General features: G+C 37.1%; 2 protein-coding genes across 2 annotated transcripts; one reads left to right on the top strand and one right to left on the bottom strand.

Moving 5' to 3' along the window:
- The first annotated feature begins 5,619 nt into the window (after positions 1-5,619).
- Positions 5,620-6,534, top strand: LOC103054452 (olfactory receptor 14J1-like). Its single transcript, XM_007441890.2, has one exon. It carries the CDS (start codon positions 5,620-5,622, stop codon positions 6,532-6,534), a length of 915 nt encoding a protein of 304 aa, XP_007441952.2.
- A 5,221-nt stretch (positions 6,535-11,755) lies between these two features.
- On the bottom strand, positions 11,756-12,583 carry LOC148215187 (olfactory receptor 14C36-like). The gene has a single exon (XM_088144240.1). The coding sequence runs from the start codon at positions 12,581-12,583 to the stop codon at positions 11,756-11,758; it is 828 nt and encodes a 275-aa protein (XP_088000366.1).
- Positions 12,584-20,356: the final 7,773 nt, after the last annotated feature.

The raw sequence follows: 20,356 nt of genomic DNA, 5'->3' as shown, positions 1-20,356 counted from the left end.
ATTATTGAGTAAGCCACAATATCATGAGATGCCACATCACACTGGGGCATAAATTCTGATTATATAAAGTGTATATTAACTAGAGTCATGCAATTTATAAACCAAAACCAAAGTAACTACAGTATATGACTTAGCAAGATATTTAAACAAGGCCATAATGTTTTGTAAAATTGTTACTAAGGAGTGAAATGTGTGCCTTCCATTGTTGTAGAAGGGAGACAGCACTGATAAAAAGAGAATGGAGGGCATGTTTATATATGCTCAGATGTTGGCTAAAAGCCCACTATCAAACTCAAGGTTTGATACATGTTATCCTGATAGACAAATATTTCAGCTCTTGAAAACATCAAGTAAAAGACACATTATGAAAATTGGGATTTTCAAGTGAGATGCTACTCTTCTTGTGAAGAGGTCAAGAGATGATGGTTCTCAGGTAAAGGATTTTAAAGAACTTCAAATAGAATTGCTTCAAGGTGCCACTCAGAGCTCACATGGGTCACAGAAAATTTTATTTCAAGCCAGCACTCTACTTGGATCAATATAGGCATGATTCTTCATTAGAATCATGGACCGCCTCAAACACAGAAAGAAAACAAAGTGTAAGACATAAAGTAAAAATAAAACACAACATTAAACAAAAACCAGATTAAAACCCAACAATAATAGAAGTGATGTAGTCAAGGTGTGACATATTTTACAAACAGTAAAATAAAACATAGCCACGTTAAGAGAAATATATTTGCGTTGATTGGATAATAGTAACTTTAAATAAAATAAATCCGGGTGGCTTGGAAATCTGTGTAAACGGGATATTATTAACTGTAGCAGGTCATTGCTGTAACAGAAGCAATAAAAAAGGGCATGGTTTTTAGTGTTTCAGAGACTCTTTCATCAGAGGGGCAAAGTTTTGTTCAAATGGAAAGCCCCATACTTTTCCTGCAGTAACAGCTGTTGGGAGGGCCTTGAATGGTATCAGAGTTAAAGCTGTCCTGAATTTGGGAATTGATATTTGGCTTTGATACCCACCCAGTTTGAAAAAAGGTGAATGACTGCCCAAGAACTCATCTCTGGATATAGTGCCCAGACCTAATTGGACTTCCAAAACCTTGACATGCTGTTTAAGGCTGCCTCTGAAACCATCATCAGAATTGCATTAAGTATAGAAAAGCATAGTGCTTCCATATCTCATGCAATATCCTACCCCAAGTCATTACCTAAAATGAGAGGTGTTAATCCCACAAGGGGGGGGGAAACATTAACCACTAAGAGAAACCAAATCTAAGTCATACCTGAGTGGTCTAGTGGTTTTCCCTACATTCTTCAATTTAAGCCTAAATTTTGCAGTAAGAAGCTCATGATCTGAGCCACAGTCAGCTCCTGGTCTTGTTTTTGCTGTCTGTATAGAGCTTCTCCATCTTTGGCTGCAAAGTATATAATCAATCTGGTTTCGGTATTGACCATCTGGTGAGGTCCATGTGTAGAGTCGTCTCTTGTGTTGTTGGAAAAGAGTGTTTGCTATGACTAGCTTGTTCTCTTGACAGAACTCTATTAGCCTTTGCCCTGCTTCATTTTGTACTCCAAGGCCAAACTTGCCTGTTATTCCGATTACTCCTTGACTTCCTACTTTAGCATTCCAATCCCCTATGATGAAAAGAACATCTTTTTGGTGCTAGTTCTAGAAGGTGTTGTAGGTCTTCATAGAAGCGGTCAACTTCAGCTTCTTCAGCATCAGTGGTTGGGGCATAGACTTGGATGACTGTGATATTGAATGGTTTGCCTTGGATACGCACTGAGATCATTCTGTCGTTTTTGAGGTTGTACCCCATTACTACCTTTCCCACTCTCTTATTGACTATGAGTGCAACTCCATTTCTTCTAAGGGTTTCTTGCCCACAGTAGTAGATATAATGGTCACCCGAATTAAATTCACCCATTCCCGTCCATTTCAGTTCGCTGATTCCCAAGATGTCGATGTTCAATCTTGTCATCTCATGTTTGACCACATCCAGCTTGCCTTGGTTCATAGATCTTACATTCCAGGTACCTATACAATATTGTTCTTTACAGCATCGGACCTTCTTTTCGCTTCCAGATACATCCACAGCTGAACGTCCTTTCGGCTTTGGCCCAGCCGCTTCACTCTTTCTGGAGCTACTTGGAATTGCCCTCTGCTCTTCCCCAGTAGCATATTGGACACCTTCCGACCTGAGGGGCTCATCTTCCGGCGTCATATCTTTTAGCCTTTTAACATTGTCCATGGGGTTTTCTTGGCAAGGATACTGGAGTGGGTTGCCATTTCCTTCTCCAGTGGACCACATTTTGTCAGAACTCTCTGTCATGACCTGTCCGTCTTGGGTGGCCCTGCATGGTATAGCTCATGGCTTCACTGAACATGCCTCCATGCCCTGAAAGTTTGGGGGCCCCTAATCTACTTCATGATGCTGCCCCATTTTGAATATTACATGGCATTCTGGTTCTCAGCAATGGCAGAAATACTAACACTGCAGATTGGGGACATTCAGTTAAGTGAATAGAAAACCCAGAATTCATGCCTAAAAGAACTTATTGACATTATTCATAAATAATTAACAGAACTCATAGCTATCACAAGATAGCCCACAACTTAGATAGCTTTGACATGGAGCATGGCATCACTTCAAAACTGAATGTAAAATAGAATCCCAGGTGATGAGACCGGTAACAACACATATGTCATGAAAGTCCTCTCATTTAATTCTCATTTGAACATGGAAAGCAGTGGCTGCTAATTGCTAATTATGTTAAAAATGCAGAAGCTCATTATAATATTTTGCTAGTTTTGATTGTATGATCTAGAGGAAACAAAATGATTGCCTGATGTAAAATCAATGTGTAATTAAGTTTTCCAAATATAAAGTCAAAGGTTCCCAGTGATGATGCGCCTTTTTCATAACTGAACAAGAACAGCATTTATTACTGGACCAATATTGAACATGCTAAAGAGCAGACATCAACAGAGACAATAACTCTGTGAAGAAAAATTGTAAGTGATTTTTATATTCATTGATTATAGAAAAGCGATTTCTAGGTGTCTGGGGCAAATTGGCCCTTATTTACATATCCATGACTTGACTCTGTGTTAGACTCACTTCTATACTTCTGACATTAGGGAGAAGATTTAATGAAAGGAAATTAGAATCTAGTGTTTGCTCTAATAGAAAAAGGCTTTAGGGTTGTGAGGATAACAAGGACAGATTTGTTTTCATAAATTAGACTTTAAAGGTAGGTTAAAAGTATTATGAATCATAATAATGCAAATTTATTGCAGGGGACCGGGTGGTACCTATGCTCCTTAAATAAAAAAACAAGTGCATACTTAACATGATGGCATATCTTCCACATTGGATATTAAAAAGAGATATATTTTACAGTTTGCAAAAATTTAGCCTCCATTGGGTAACCTTATCACTAATTGGTGAATTTACCATCATTTCAAGGTCCATCTGCACATAAGTGGTTTTTTTTTTAAAAAAAAAATCTGGTTAAATGTTTGATTCACGTACTTTAAAAGGGTGCTGAACTTTAACACTTCATTATTAGGGTAGGATGTGTTTACACTGTAGTAAAAAAGGTGGGACAAAAAGTCCCTCTTCTATATTATTTGGTGGGAAAATTCAACTCTGTTTTTCAAGTCAGCTTTAAATTAGCTTCTATATTGAATTATAGAATGATATAATGTATGAAAAAATTCAAGAAATGGTACCTCCAACACTATACTTATCAATCAGTGGAAAGATCCATTTGAATACACCATTAGGGTGGCACATTATTGTATTAACCACACAAAAATAATATAATAAACTGTGAGAAAAATATGGGTGGTGAGAAAGAATTACACAAACATAACATAGAATGGAGGAGATGATTGAGGCTATAAAATATAATTCCCCACTCAGTGCATGGACCCACAGTAAAGTATCTTTGATAGATGGATGTCCAGACCCTTCATGAAAACATCTAATGAAGACAAATCATCACATTCTTCAGTTATTGGTCCCCCATCAAGCTGTTCTTACTGTTAGAAACTTTTCTTAACATTTAACCTGAGAAATGTTAACTGGAGAATTTTGAGTTCTGCTACTTTTATGACAAAGAAGCAGCTAATGTGTGGTGGGTGGATAGGTTTGGAGACATAAATCAAAGTGCAGTGAGGTAAGCAGAAGCAACCGAAAGAAGAGGGTAAAGTCTGAATGGATGCTTTAGAAAATTTGTGTGATGCTTGGAAGACTGAAGACAGAGAGTGGGAGAAAGCCAACTTCATCCTAGCTGCACCTTCCTGTTGACTAGGAGAGAGGACTTATTAATATGCTTTCCTTATTCCTCATTTGTCCTGCTAAAATGTACTTTTACCATATATTTTTAAATAGTACCCAGTGAGTATGGAGATGAGAGTTATAATCTTGTATCATGAACTGGGGTCTGCCAGAGCACCAATTGTGTTGTGATTTTTACACTATATTTTACTAAATTGGCTTATTCATTCCAGAAGCACAAAATGAAATTATAATCAATAAATAAGCAAATTATCTATTCACTAAGAGATGAGAAAAGTGGTATAAAGACAAACATAATAAGCAGTTGAAAATTTATGGGGAATACAGCATGGATAATACTTAAAGTCACAGCAATCAGCAATGCAAATGGGAAAAGTTGAAGGAGAATGTCTGCCCAGTCTCACTGTGACATGGAACAAGTCCCTCTTAATATTATTTTTATCTCCTGTAGCTTCTAGGATTAGATTCTCTGGATTTCACTGAAGGGACTGTTGGAGACATCAGGGGTGAATTAAGGCCAACTGGGACCCTAAGCACAGCCCAGCAAAATTCTCCTTTGGTCCCTCCATTGCTTAACTGACAAGAAGTTAAGATTCAATAAGTACTGAAAGGGAAATAATAGATTAAAAACTCAGTTATCTTCCAGGCCATCCCCCATCTGGACCACACATTATTTTAAAATTATTATTATCTAATACAAAAGAACAGTAAGCAATATAAGCAAAGTATTTACTTATATCTAGGGCAATAGAAAAATGAAAATGTTCAAGATTTTTTCCACATTTTTAATAAAATTAGTATCAGGAAAAAAAATGTAATCTAATTGCTGTATTCAAAACTAAAGCCAAGTGTGACAGTGGAAGAGATCAGGGCATGCTAGGGAGAAAAAACTGTGGTGCCCCTCTTCCCTTGATGCTCGAAGTATTTTTTATTTTGAATAATGGTTAATCCAGGGTAAGGAGGCACCCTGCTTTTCTTCAAAGTGGGGTCTCTTCTGGGACTTCTAAAGCTTAAGGATAGAATACAAGAATGAAAAGGATCAGGATGGGCAAAGGGGAAAAAAAAGAAAAGTGTGTCTGGCTGGTTCTTTAGTAAGTGATGGTTTGAAATATGTGGAGAGTGCTTCAATTGGACATAGACATTCTTTCAATCATGTAGTCCTCTTTTAATTGATGTCACGTTTGTCTTATAGTTTTCCTTTTTGTACCCAGTATGTACCAAGGCATAGCTTCACTGTTTTAATCTAATGGTATATTTCAGCTTGATTCCTCACAGATGCGGCATTTATCTTAGTCATAATTTAAACATGGAGAATGAAACCACACTGACTTACTTTCTGCTCCTGGAATTCTCAAAAGATCGACATCTGCAGCTTCTACATTTCTTCTTATTCTTCATGTTATACCTGGCAACTGCCACAGCAAATCTGCTCATCATCTCTGTAGTAGCTTTTGACCGTCGACTGCACAACCCCATGTACTTCTTTCTAGTGAATTTGGCACTGCAGGACATGGGCATTGTTTCAGTCATTCTCCCCAAGTCCATGATAAATTCTCTCATGGATACCAGACACATCTCTTACTTTGGTTGTTTTGCACAAGTCTTTATCTTTGCCTGTTTTGAAGCTTCTGATTTCTCCCTCCTCACAGTCATGGCATATGATCGATATGTTGCCATTTGCAATCCATTGCACTATGAGATGGTGATGAATTGGAAAGCCTGCACAAAAATAGTGATTCTGGTGTGGGTCGCCAGTCTCCTCTATGGAATGATGCATACCACTGGGACCTTTTCCATCCCTTTCTGTTCTAATGTTGTCAACCAGTTTTTCTGTGAAATTCCACAATTGCTAAAGCTATCCTGCTCTGCATTCAGTCTAATGGAAGTTGTAGTTCTTGTGGCTAGTATCACTGTGGGGTTCGGTTGCTTTATTTTTATCATTTTCTCTTACACCATGATCTTCAAGGCAGTGTTGAGAATTCCTTCTTTGAAAGGAAGGCAGAAGACCTTCTCCACTTGTCTTCCACACCTGATAGTCTTTTCTGTGTTTTTCGTAACAGCGTGCTTGGCCTATCTGAGACCCCCCTCTAGCACTCCAAGTTACTTCAATTTCACATTAACGGCCCTATATTGTTTACTTCCACCCCTGCTCAATCCAATCATCTATAGCATAAGAAATAAGAATATCAAATCTGTCTTGTCTAAATTATGGAGATTCTGATATTTTCTTTTGGTAATGTTTTCTATCCTCTTTTTCCTCACATTGAACTTACTGCATTTCTTGCCTTGGTTTTTCTGAGGAAATAAAAGAAGATAGAAGATATTGAAGTAGAGCCTTGCCACTCTGGACCAATGGTAGTGCTTGAGAAGGTCCTGACCTACAATCCTATATCCCTAGTTCCTGATCCCGATTTTTAAGATATTAGGAGCTGGTTTGGCAAACCATATTTTGACAAATACTGTTCCAGACTTCAGTTGATCTGGTGTCAGAATCAGATAAAATGAATGAGCCCAGAAATCTAAAAATCTTCCTAACTGGTCTGGGATAAGTTAATAAGAGCTTTGGTTTCTGCTTAATGGAAGCAGCCTCCCATTACGAACAAAACTAAAGCAGAAACTAACTTTGTGCAAAAGTCTATAAGGATATTTTTTTGTGATACTTTCCTAATGTCAAAAGAGTTTAAGATCAAAAGAAGGGATTCAGCTGGGTTATTGAATTACTGGAGTGTTTTCCTCCTTTACACTAAGCGATTGTTCATTTAACAGTGGAGTGATGAATTAAGCACAATTTCTAAGATATCAGTATATGAAAAGCCATGAATCAGGTTTATAAAAATATATTAAGAGGTCTAGCTAGTTCATCATCCAAACTGGTCTGCCTGGATGGTTATCAGAACAGGGTTGGTGAAATTGATCATTGTTAGAAGAACTGGAAAACTTTCTGTAACCATGATTTACACTTGGTCTCACAAATTGTTTAAAGTAGAAAAATGCAACCCTTCCTGCCAGACTTCATGCAGCATATGGCAATAAATTTTGTCTCTTCAAAAACTTAACCCCATATTCAGAAATTTGCTTGTGGTTTAAGGTCACAGTCATGAAGTGGGTAGAAATTAGCTTTTTTGTAGACATTCTTGTAAACACAGTCCATCTACCTTCTGCAGTACACAGAAATCAAACTCTACATAGACATCTATATTCCAAGGACGTAGTGGTTTTGGGGGGGAGGTGAACAAGTTCAGGAGAGAGAAGGGGCTGATGGGTTGTTCTTAGAGTGCTGAGCGCTCAATACCGATGAAAAACTTCCTGCTGCTTACTTTCCTGTCTACTGTGAGTGTACTAGGAGTGACTGTGGATGAGGTGGGAGGTACATTGGCAGGGGGGCGGTGGAATTTAGTGTATTAGCTGGGTCAGGCAGGCAAGAAAATCCTGGTGCTCATGGGCAATGGGATGAACTGTGGGAGTCAAAAGACAGGGCATTCACCGAGAATGTGGGCCCAGTGTCATCATTCTCAATGCCCAGTCCCCAAGCCTTAGGTGGCCTGAGGGTGCAACTCTTGCTACTTAATGCCAGGTCTCTCTCTAAGGCTCATCCATTGCACAAAAGGGTGAGTTTTGATTGATTGATTGATTGATTGATTGATTGATTATGGCCATCAAGTCATTTTCAACTCCTAGCGGCCACATAGAATTTCTCCAAGACAATCTGTCTCTAACCTGTTATTTCATGTCTCCCAACGGTGCACTTATTGCCTCTCTGAGTCCATCCACCTTGCTCCTGTCTGTCCTCTTCTTCTTTTACCTTCTATAGCATTACAGCCTTTTCCAGAGAGCTGAGTCTTCATGTAATGGATTCATAGCAGGATAAATTGAGCCTGCTCATTTGTGCATCAAGTGATAATTCTGGGTTTACTTGTACAATGATTCATTGGTTTGTTTTCTTGACTGTCCGTGATACTCTCAGGAGTCTTCTACAATGTCAAAGTTCAAAAGCATCAATACTCTTCCTATCCTACTTCTTTAAAGTCCAACTTTCACTTCCATAGAGTGTCACAGGGAACACCATGGCTTGCAAGAGTCTGTTCCTTGTAGGTATCGACACAACACGGCATTTGAATATCTTTTCCAAGGCCTTCATGGGTGCTGTACCAAGTGCTAGTCTGCAGTGTATTTCTTGACTCCTTTCCTTTCCTTTCCTTTCCTTTCCTTTCCTTTCCTTTCCTTTCCTTTCCTTTCCTTTCCTTTCCTTTCCTTTCCTTTCCTTTCCTTTCCTTTCCTTTCCTTTCCTTTCCTTTCCTGTTGATAGTTGATCCTAAAAGGCAGAAGCTATTCACCACTTCAATATCTTCATTGTCAATTCAAAGGTTGGTTGTTCTACCTGTTGTCATTAATTTGGTCTTCTTTATATTTAACTTTAGTCCCAATGTTTAACTGTGCTCCTCGACTTTTAGTAGGGAGGCATTTGATCCAGAGTTAAACCTGGAGGTAACAGAGTTGTTTGACAATAGAAACTCTTTCTCACTAAGTTTCAGTCTTAGCCTGAATCTTTCCATCTGGGCCCACCCAACTTCTGAACACCAGATTGAAACTTCAACAGCATTTCTGGCCCAGCCTAGGATGGAGGTAGACAACTAATTTTCATCACTATATTGATAATACCTCACCCAGGAGGTGACCATTTCCAGATGTTAAATGCAAATGGTAACATGTAGGGGAAAACCTGCAGTAAGAGACATTCATTTCTTTCTCATTGTTACAATAGGTTCTCCCCACTCCCACCCCACAAAGAATCAAGGAAGAGAACTTTCAGCATCAACTACTTTTTGTTTTATATTTGGGTTACAGTAAATTTCTCCTCACTTCCCCCACTTTTTTTGTATTAATTTTGTCTGTAAATATAATTTTGATACTAATGTTTGTTTAATGAACTCAAAATATATCTAGAAAAGTTTCTTTCCATTTGAAATGTGAATTCATGTTTATTAAATTTCAGATCTTTTAATAATTGAAAAACTAATAGGGATGGGTCTTCCTTTATGGTTGACGGAATCTGCTTTACAGGAGCTTCAGTTGTCTCCCTAAATGATATTTGCTGGGTGGAACCCTTCGCACCTTCCTTGGGAGCTGAAGTAGCTGAATGTATAGATAGACGTCAACCTATGACCATGCAGTCAGCTACCATTCCAAGTTATGATGGCACTAAAGAAATGGTGGTTATGACCGATCCTCAGAGTTCCGGCCATTTCAGCATCCCCGTGGTCACGTGATTGTGATCTTGGTGCTTGGCAATCAGTTTCCACTTTATGACTGGTTAGTGCCCCCCCCAATCATGTGATCACCATTTGCAACCTTCCCTAGAGGCTTCCCCAGAAAGTCAATGAGGAAGTTAGCAGGGAAGGTCGCAAGTTGGTGAAGTAAGTCTCCCGCAGTCCCTCTGCACTCATGCTGTGTTGGCCACTCACGTGGTGCATCTTGTGCACCCCCTCCCTCCCTCCCCTATCCAGCAGCAGCCTTTTACATGCCTGCGGGCCTAGGACTTCCTGTCAGCTTCTCCACTAACTTTGGTTACAGGAAGTGAGCAGGACGTTGCCTTGCCTAATGACCATGGGTTTCATTTAATGATGGCAACTGGGACTACAGAGATTGCCACCACTAAGCAATGTAGTTGTGCTTTACAGCCACGTCGCTTAGAGATGGAAATTCCAGTCCCAATTGCTGTCATAAGCTGAGGACTACCTTAACTCAAGCTTGTCATATTGCTATGGATAAACCTGCTAATATCTTCACTGACTATAAGAATACTTTGGAATTTGTCATGCTATTAGCGCCTTATGGAAATAGAGGAGGATTTTGACCTCAGGCAGTCAGGTTCAAGGCAGATTAGTAAAGTTTATTGTTACAGACCAGGCAGATATAACTTTACAAAGTACAACAAAAACAGCACACCTATAGATCAGAAATGCCTTATTTTCTTCCAAGTTAATTTTGGGGATAGATCAAGATAATTTAAATGCCACCATTCTAAAATGATGGACTGAGCATTCTGAGAGTGAATGGTATCTCCTCTCTTATCAGTTCTTCTCCAGTTAGCCTGGGGATGGCATATTAATATATTCTGACACTTACTTATTCAGACATGATTATGAACAATTAAATCTTTATTTTCCAAGAATATTCTATGAACAATTAGTATAGGGTAAAAGTTCGAGGTACATCCAAATGGCTCATGCTTAATCTCACAGTGTTAGTATACTTTTTATGGGCTACCAATGCTCCTTTCCTTTCCTTTCCTTTCCTTTCCTTTCCTTTCCTTTCCTTTCCTTTCCTTTCCTTTCCTTTCCTTTCCTTTCCTTTCCTTTCCTTTCCTTTCCTTTCCTTTCCTTTCCTTTCCTCTCCTCTCCTCTCCTCTCCTCTCCTCTCCTCTCCTCTCCTCTCCTCTCCACTCCTCTTTCCTTTCCTTTCCTTTCCTTTCCTTTCCTTTCCTTTCCTTTCCTTTCCTTTCCTTTCCTTTCCTTTCCTTTCCCTTACTCTATTCTACTCTACTCTACTCTACTCTACTCTGCTCAGCTGTCACTGACTCACACAAAATTTTACCCAAAACCACAAAAGGGTCTACAAGAACTAAGTGGTCAGAGGAAGAGGTGAGGGATAATCTAGAGATAAGAGTTTTGACTGGTTTCCTATCTGGAGAAGAGAGAACTGTGACTGTGTTAGTCTGATGCTACGCACTGAACAAGAAATGTCAGCGTTGTCAATCTTCTCTCTGAAGGTGAGAACTGGATAGAGCAACTTTATTCTGACAACCCCTGCTTGGAGAAGACAGTACATCCTCAGGTTGATCTAATAAACTGAAGACCAACTTCATGCTCACTCTCTCTACAATAAAACTGACTGATCTCTATGCTGTCACCCAAATTCTGTCTGTTGAAGGTAAAACTGATCAATACAGTTTTAAAATCAAGAACAAAAGAAACTGAAGAGATAAACCCTACTTACTTGTTACACCTAATATCAAACTTGTCTTAATATATAACATCTTTCCAGAGGCTGATTAAGAGATTGTGTGAATTATCTCATCTATTATTTCTGAAACTGACTTCCAGTGTGAAATCATTATTTCCCATACAGAAGTAGCTGCACTCCCCTTTTACTTAAAACACATACATAAATCTGAAATGTATTCACTACATCTCTGAAGAACTTTCATGATTGGAATTCCTCACTGTAGCATATAGATACATAATGACTTCTAATCCCAATCTTCATTTTAGTTAGTTCTCTGGATGCAAGTATCATAACTTACCTGTCCATTTATTACCATGTTTCATGCTAATAAAAAACAGTATGTTATATAATGACACATTTATTTCTACATATGTAACAAATCACAATTTAGAATAAATCACATAAATAAGCACGTTTTACAGAAAACCCCAATCTATCTATGAGTTGTCATTATGCTTAATACAATTAGATGGAGGAATAAAGTGACAGAGCTTTGCATTATGCTTGCTAAGATGCCCCCAACCAAAGAATTTCCAAAAAGCAGCTTTGACAACTTTGTTCCTCATGCTATAGATTATTGGATTCACCAGGGAAGGGGCCAATGCATAGAGCACAGTAAATGATTCCTCCAATTTGGGCGGAAAGGCTGGCATCAGGTAAGCCAAGTGAGCCAAGAGGCTATTGCCAACAAATACAGAAACAACAATGAGGTGAGGGATGCATGTTGAAAACGCCTTTTCCCTTCCCTCAACTGAGGGCATTCTCAGCACGGTGCTAAAGATCTGCACATAGGTCAAGATAATGAATGAGAGGCAGCCAACTCCTAAGCATGAACCAAAGAGAAGAATCCAGGTTTCACTGAGGTAAGAATCAGAACAAACAAGTTTGATTAATTGTGGAAGTCCACAGAAGAACTGATTGATGATCCTGGAGCAGAAAGGCATTGAAAAAATATTCCCTGTGTGTAGCGCAGTGTGCAGAAATCCACCCACCCATGCCCCTCCAGCCATTTGGAGGCAAGTAGACCACTTCATTATGGATGCAAAGTGCAGTGGGTGACAGATGGCAATGTATCTGTCATAGGCCATGACAGTGAGAAGGAACAGGTTAGTTGTAAGGAAAAAAAGAATGAAAAACATTTGTGTTCCACATCCAGGGTTTGATATCCATGTGGAGTTCATGAAGGTGTTAAATACAGATTTTGGAATTATGATGGAAGTAGAACCAAGATCACCAATGGATAAGTTGATCAGAAAGAAATACATGGGGATGTATAGATCACTATTGAGCACTACCAAAAGAATAATCAGGAGATTTCCCACCAAAATAAAAAGATACGTAATCAGAAAGACTATCATGTATAAAAGCTGAACCTCTTGACTTCCAAAAAATCCAAGAAGTACAAAACCTGTTACATTTGTTCCATTAGGTAGGACTTTGTACTCTGTCCTGTAGGAAAATGAAATGCACATATTAATACTATAATGCAATATAATAGAATATAATATGATATAGTGTAATATTAATATAATTAAGATAAGATAAGATATAATCATATTGACAAAGTCTGTTATTGCATGAGACTACCTATTGGTTTTATTATTTGTAACAGCATTGTGTGTCATTCTGATATGTTTAATATGTTTTGTAAAGGTATGAAAAATAAACTTTACAAAACAATTAATAGAATCTTTATAATTAATCAACATGTTTCCAAACTCTACCTAGAGAAACTATACAATCTCATTAAGCAAAATATATTCTTTATCATTGAGTTCACGCCCTCCTCATTTCTCACTTGATTCTCATTACACCATCATATATTTTCTAAATATACTTTTATACTAACACTAATCTGATCTTTCTTCACCTTTACTACCTGTCAGACTTATTTCTTTTGACCCATCCCCCAAGTTTTCTTCTCAGTTCACACCTTACCATTTCTAAGGTGGATTCCATCTGAGAAGAAATCACATTACTGCACTTTTATTATGCTGTATCTTAGTGTTCAACATGCTTTAATAATGACCCTGGAAATACAATGTCCCCTGGTTATGGAGACATGGAAATGTTAATTTTCTAAATTTTCAGTTTAAAGTGCCTTCCTTTTGCAAAATACCATAGGGGCTTTAAGGTTAGGAAAAAACTAGGTGTTACAACCACACCCAAAATTATTTCTGTTAATCAATGGCTTCTTTAAAATGCAGGATTAAGCTAGGCATTTCCAAATTTCTTAGAGAAATATATGACAGTAAACCATGATAATGTCATGAAAATACAAATATGTATTTCATGAAATGTCAATGCATTAAATGTATCTTTCCAGTCATATGTTTTAAGTTGACTGTAACTAAACACCCTAAAAGAAATATTAATGGAATAATAAGTAGAATTGCCGATATTTGTGGACAACTGACTGAAAATAATGTACCAACAATGTGTATAATAATATATGATGTAAGTGAAAGAATTACTTATTTTTTTAAACTTGAAAAAACTAGTTGAGCCGAGAACTAAGAGGTGGGAAATACAGTAAGGTTTGATGATATAAATAGAATATTTGCTGTCTGATTTTTCTCTAGGCTGGATCAGACTGATCTGGGCAGATCAATTTTGAGTTATCTGGTACTGCTTGAAGAGTTCCACATTATTCCTTTCAATTTTTAAGAAAGTAGGAGTAAAATGTTACCTGATATCTTCCATTGCCTTTTTCTCTTCTTAAAATCTTTCTCTTTCCTACACATCTAACACCTTCTTCTTGCCATGCTTGTGACTTCATAGGCATGCTTGGAGAAGAAGCTGCTTTTGAACAGAATGAAAGGAGAGAGACGTAGGAAGGATACCTGGCTGATCTTGGAATCCAGAGATTTTCTCTCATTTCTCCAAGTGCCTCGGCACTAATAGATCACACTGAAAACTCAACTAAAGGGAAAAGCTTGATTTTGCTAATGCACTGTATTCAAAATTCAAAAATTATATTTTAGGATGACCTTTCATATTTATATTTGTTGTCTGTATGTATCATGCTGCAAAACTGGTGAAGCTCAGATAGAGTTTCCTCAATATTACCAAATTACTCTCATATGAAACAGTGAGGGGTCCCTAATCTCATGTGTACACAAGGGAGTCATTACACAACAGTACATTTTGAAGACTGATGCAATATTTCAGTTTCATTCCTGATAATTTTCTCCTTCATAATTAAGAAATTGTTGTTGATGAACAAAAATCACTGAGAGTTGGTACCATGCAAGTGCAGCAAAGATTTCTATCATTGAGCATATCTGTATATTTCCAGAGTTTGCCATATAGGATTATTGCATCAGAATGAGTTTCCCATAATCTGCCTTGTTTTTAAAAGCAATTGAAGGTAGTTCTCAATTAGTACGGTTAATCATTCCCACAATATTGTTGTATTATTTGAATTCACACTACTTGAATGATACTTCTATAGAAAATATGTTAATTGGCTCCAGCTCGATGGAAATAGGCAATGAAAAATTTTAAACATAATCTTCATATGTATATTAATGAAATATTATAGGAAAGGATAAAAAGAATATACTTATAATTTAAATTTATGGTTAACGAAATCACAGAATAGTTAAAAAAAAAATTCTACCTTGGTTCAGGCCTTCCAACATTTCATCCTATGTCACTGTTGCTATGACTATGTTCATGTTGTTCCATTGCATTAAATTTTTGCTCTAATATAAAAATGAGCCTCTTCTTTTTTAAACTTGTACTATTTTCCTCTGACGGAATCTTCCTTTTCTCCATTTTGCACGGATGAAGATTAGCAGCGTCTAAAACCGCAACTGCAACTGCAGATGCACTAGCTTCAATTACGTACACGGTAGCCTCGCATTATCTACATTTTGGATCACATTAAACATGACCTGGTATCAATTTATAATTCACACTAAATCAAATATTGTTTCATTCGAACTCACACAAAACAAAATCTACCCGTACATAATCTAAGATTTTGATTTATATTCTGAAAGTTCGCCTGGATTTATTGAGATATCTGCAGTATAGAAAGGGCTAAAACTTTGCTCTCTCTTTTTCATTTTGGTAAATATGTGGCAACATTTACAAAAGTTTGAGATTCTTTCCATTACTCTCTACTCCTATGTGCCATCTTTAAATTCCCATAATGCAAAATGATAATGTAGTCCTTGTTCTAAGGGGTACTTGGGTTAGATATGGTGGCCTGAAGGTGACAAACCTTTTCAGTCAAGACACAGTGTTCTCCTGGTGGCATTGTGGAGAATTAAAAATAGCCTTCTGCAAATCTCCTCTACACTGGGAGAGACAATACTCTGCTCCCTTATTTTTCTGTCTCCATTTGAAGAGTAGCAATTTCTTGGAATAAGCTCATGCCACTTGAGCAATTATCTTGGCAAAAAAGTCAAATAGGCCTTCTGCATGCTATCGGTTTATGCTTTTCTGACAAGAGACAGTGAGGAGGTGGGAAGAACAGCATTTTTACCTCTCGGTTTCTACTTGAAAGGACAGATATTGATTTACATTAATCAGTACTTTAATCCTGTAGAAAGGTAACCTACAGCTAATTTGATACTGGTTGTTTTGCTAATGTGTTATTTAGATGTCTCTTTATGGACTTCTATTGATGTCATTGATTTATTGGTGTACTATTCAGTTTTGTCATTTTTTGGTCATATGGTGTTGCTCCAATTTGCACCAGTTTTACACCTGCTTAAGGGGTTATCTCCTCATCCTTTGACTGTTCTATTACTTCCCTGGTAAGCAGAAATCTCCTCTTGTTTTCCTTCATTTGCTTCTTGCTTTGTGGGGAAAATTTCTTGATCTAAAGCGAAGAGGACAGAAAAAAGGGGAATCATTCCCGCAGCTGTATCTGAAGAGAAAGCTGAAGTTGAAGAATAACCTAAATTCATTCTTGACTCACAAGAGAAACTAATGAAGGAGAAATAAAATGATCTGCATCTGCTTGTCATGTTAAACTCTCTTCATTATGATTTACCATTTTAAAAATGATGGCGTTTCTGCTGATTAAAACTGCTACGGATGAAGTCAAATGAAAGAATTTGGAGATGAGGCAGGGACTGGATGCTCTTGATCAGAAAATGTCTGCAGTAGAGCTTTAGTTATTAATTCATATGAAAAAGCAATCACCTATACTGAAGATCATGATCAGCATTTTGCTACAGATATTCTATCTAGCTTCCAGAGAAAGGCTTCTTAGGTTTTCTTTCTCTAACACCATTGTGGCCTTCTTTCAAATTTCGTTACAACCTTTAACCTTAATTGCAGGAATGAATTTATATCTCCTGATCTTTATTAATCACTTGTCGATATAGTTTTTGTCTCTCTACATAAAGAAAATACTACAAAGAGTAAGAGGCAGAAATGGTGGCACAGCAACCAGAACAAGAGGAGAGTGGAGTTTGAGCCAGTAGAACAGCTCTCAATCAGGCACGATAGGATGGTGCCACCTAAAGGTTTTATGCTGTCAGAACGAGAAGAAGAGACATTAAGTTATTCCACAAGGCAACAAATTGAAGGGGTACCACACACACATACACACACACAAACACACAAACACACATACACAAAATGTGTTGCTACAAGCTAATAGAAAAGTGATTTAATCTCTTCACAGGAATAAAACAAAGTTTCACAAAGTTCCAAAAAGGGGGAAATCCATTGGATGCTAATGGTCCTATTAAATGGGATGCAAAGTGGACATCAAATGCTATAAACTCAGATTCGTCACCAAAAGATACTTCCAAAAGTCTGTCAAGGACTATGATGAAATCTTTCCACCTGTCATAAGGAGATGATTTTTGAAAACCTTTTATGATGGTGCCATGGTATGAGGAGTGTGAGAGTAAACCCATAATCAAGTATTCTGTGGCACTTTTTTTCCAACCTGGAGCAAGCATGAAGAGCAATCATTGATAGTTTTGGCTTTCTCAGTTCTGACTTCTTCTGGGGTGGATGAGTATCTGCCAAGCTCCCTGTTCTATTTGACTTCATTTATTTTAACAAAATGCTTTGCTTACCAAAAGAAACAAATACTTGAATAAAGAAAATGGAATGCAAAAAAGCAGTTTCTAGAACCGGGAATATTTAATATGTATTAGAGCTCATAGGCATTTTTAGAAAATAAAAATCGTGGGCACCCGGGGATTCCCTACAAAATACAGTAGAAAGAGTATCGAGAACCAAAGTCAAACGTTTATCTGTTTATAAATAGGCATTAACACCAAGCTGCAAACATGCCTGCATGCCCCCGAAGGTTGGAAGCCCCTAATCTACTTCATGATGCTGCCCCATTTTGAATATTACATAGCATTCTGGTTCTCAGCAATGGCAGAAATACCAACATTGCAGATTGGGAAATTCAATTAAGTGGATAGAAAACCCGGAATACATGCCTAAAAGAACTTATTGACGTTATTCATAACTAATTAACAGAATACATAGCTATCACAAGATAGCCCACAGCTTAGATAGCTTTGAGATGGAGCATGGAATGACTGCAAACTGGGATGTAAAACTGAATCCCGGGTGATGAGACCTGTTATAAAATATACGTCATGAAAGTCTTCTCACTTAATCCTCATTTGAACATGGAAAGCAGTAGCTGCAAATTGCTAATTATGTTAAAAGTACAGACTCTCATTATAATATTTTGCTAGTTTTGATTGTATAGTCTACAGGGAAATAAAATGATTGCCTGATGTAAAATCAATGTGTAATTAAGCTTTCCAAATATAAAGTCAAAGGTTCCCACTGATGATGCATCTTTTTCATGACTGAACAAGAATAGTATTTATCTATTACTGGACCAATATTGAACATGCTAAAGAGCAGACATCAACAGAGACAATAACTCTATGAAGAAAAATTGTAAGTCATTTTTATATTCATTGATTATAGAAAAGCGATTTCCAGGTGTCTGGGGCAAATTGGCCCTTATTTACATATCCATGACTTGACTCTGAATTAGACTCACTCTATACTTCAGACATTAGAGAGAGGATTTAATGAAAGGAAATTAGAATCTAGTGCTTTGCTATAATAGAAAAAGATTTTAGGGTTCTGAGGATAACAAAGACAGATTTGTTTTCAGAAATTAGACTGTAAAAGGTAGGTTAATCAGAATAATGAGAATTTATTGCAGGGGACAGGGTGGTACCTATGCTTCAGGAATAAAAAAACAAGTGCATACTTAACATGATGGCATATCTTCCACAATGGATATTAAAAAGAGATATATTTTAGAGTTTGCAGAAATTTAGCCTCCATTGGGGAACCTTATCACTAATTGCTGAATTTAGAGTCCCTTACATCATTTCTAGGTCCATCTGCACAGAAGAGGTTTTTTTTTAAAAAAAAAAATCTGGTTAAATGTTTGATTCACATACTTTAAAAGGGTGCTGAACTTTAACACATCATTGTTAGGGTAGGGTCTGTTTGCACTGTAGTAAAAAAGGTGGGACAAAAAGTCCCTCTTCTATATTATTTGGTGGGGAAATTCAACTCTGTTTTTCAAGTTAGCTTTAAATTAGCTTCTGAATTGAATTATAGAAAAATATAATGTGTATGAAAATTTTCAAGAAACTGTACCTCCAACACTACACTTATCAATCAGTGGAAAGATCCATTTGAATACACCATTTGGGTGGCACATTATTGTATTAACTACACTAAAATAATATAATAAACTAAGAGAAAACTGTGGGTGGTAACAAAAAATTATCAAAACCTATCATAGAATGGAGGAGGTGATTGACTCTATAAAAGACAATTCCCTATTCAGTGCATTGATCAAAGTTAAAGCATCTTTCATAGATTGATGTCCAAACACTTCATGAAAACATCCAATGAACACAAATCAACACATTCTTCAGTTATTTGTCTCTCATCATGCTGTTCTTGCCATAAGAAATTAGAGATGATAAAAGTGGTATAAAGACAAACATAATAAGCAGTTGAAAATTTATGGGGAATACAGCATGGATAATATTTAAAGTCACAGCAATCAGCAATGCAAATGGGAAACGTTGAAGGAGAACATCTGCCCAATCTTACTGTGACATGGAACCAGTCCCTCTTAATATTATTTTTATCTCCTGTAGCTTCTAGGATTAGATACTCCAGATTTCACTGAAGGGACTGTTGGAGACATCACGGCTGGATTAAGGCCAACTGGTACCCTAAGCACAGCACAGCAAAATTCTCCTTTGGTCCATCCATTGCTTAACTGACAAAAAGTTAAGATTTAATATATACTGAAAGGGAAATAATAGATTAAAAACTCAGTTCTCTTTCAGGCCATCCCCCATCTGGACCGCACAAATATATTAAATATTATTTAAAATTATTATTATTATTATTATTATTATTATTATTATTATTATTATTTAACACAAAAGAACAGTAAGCGATATAAGCAAAGTATTTACTTATATCTAGGGCAATAGAAAAATGAAAATCTTCAACACAATTTTACACATTTTTAATAAAATTAGTATCAGGAAAAAAATGTAATCTAATTGCAGTATTGAAAACTAAAGCCAAGTGTGACAGTGGAAAGGATCAGGGCATGCTGGGGGAAAAAACTGTGGTGCCCCTCTTCCCTTGATGCCCCAAGCATGTCTTTATTTTGAATAATGGTTAATCCAGGGTAAGGAGGCACCCTGCTTTTCTTCAAAGTGGGGTCTCTTCTGGGACTTCTAAAGCTTAAGGATAGAAGTTCTGGATTAAAAAGGGAACTAATATCTGCAAACAATTTTTCAAAAACCTCTTCACATATTGAGCAAAGTTGAGCAAACTTTGAGCCAGATTCGGATACAGTTGAAAAAGGAAGAGAAGCAAATGATGTAATAGATGTCTTAACTTCAAATTTTCCTTCATTAAATGAGTATGTCATTAGGTAGAAGAGTATTCAGCTAATATTTATTTGTTTACGTTTGTTTGTTCGAAGCATTATTATCTTATTTTTCAGTCCAAAAATCCCACAGAGCATGTCACAAAACAGTTCT

Source organism: Python bivittatus, unplaced genomic scaffold (genome assembly GCF_059951505.1).
Source record: "Python bivittatus isolate LINGU-HERP-01145 unplaced genomic scaffold, Pbiv_v1 ctg000450_np1212, whole genome shotgun sequence".
NCBI classification, from domain to species: domain Eukaryota; kingdom Metazoa; phylum Chordata; class Lepidosauria; order Squamata; family Pythonidae; genus Python; species Python bivittatus.
This window is presented reverse-complemented; position numbering and strand designations above follow the sequence as displayed.

Bases quoted from the DNA above. Each gene is read 5' to 3' on its own strand.
- LOC103054452 (XM_007441890.2), top strand. From the start codon at position 5,620: ATGGAGAATGAAACCACACTGACTTACTTTCTGCTCCTGGAATTCTCA.
- LOC148215187 (XM_088144240.1), bottom strand. From the start codon at position 12,583: ATGTATTTCTTTCTGATCAACTTATCCATTGGTGATCTTGGTTCTACT.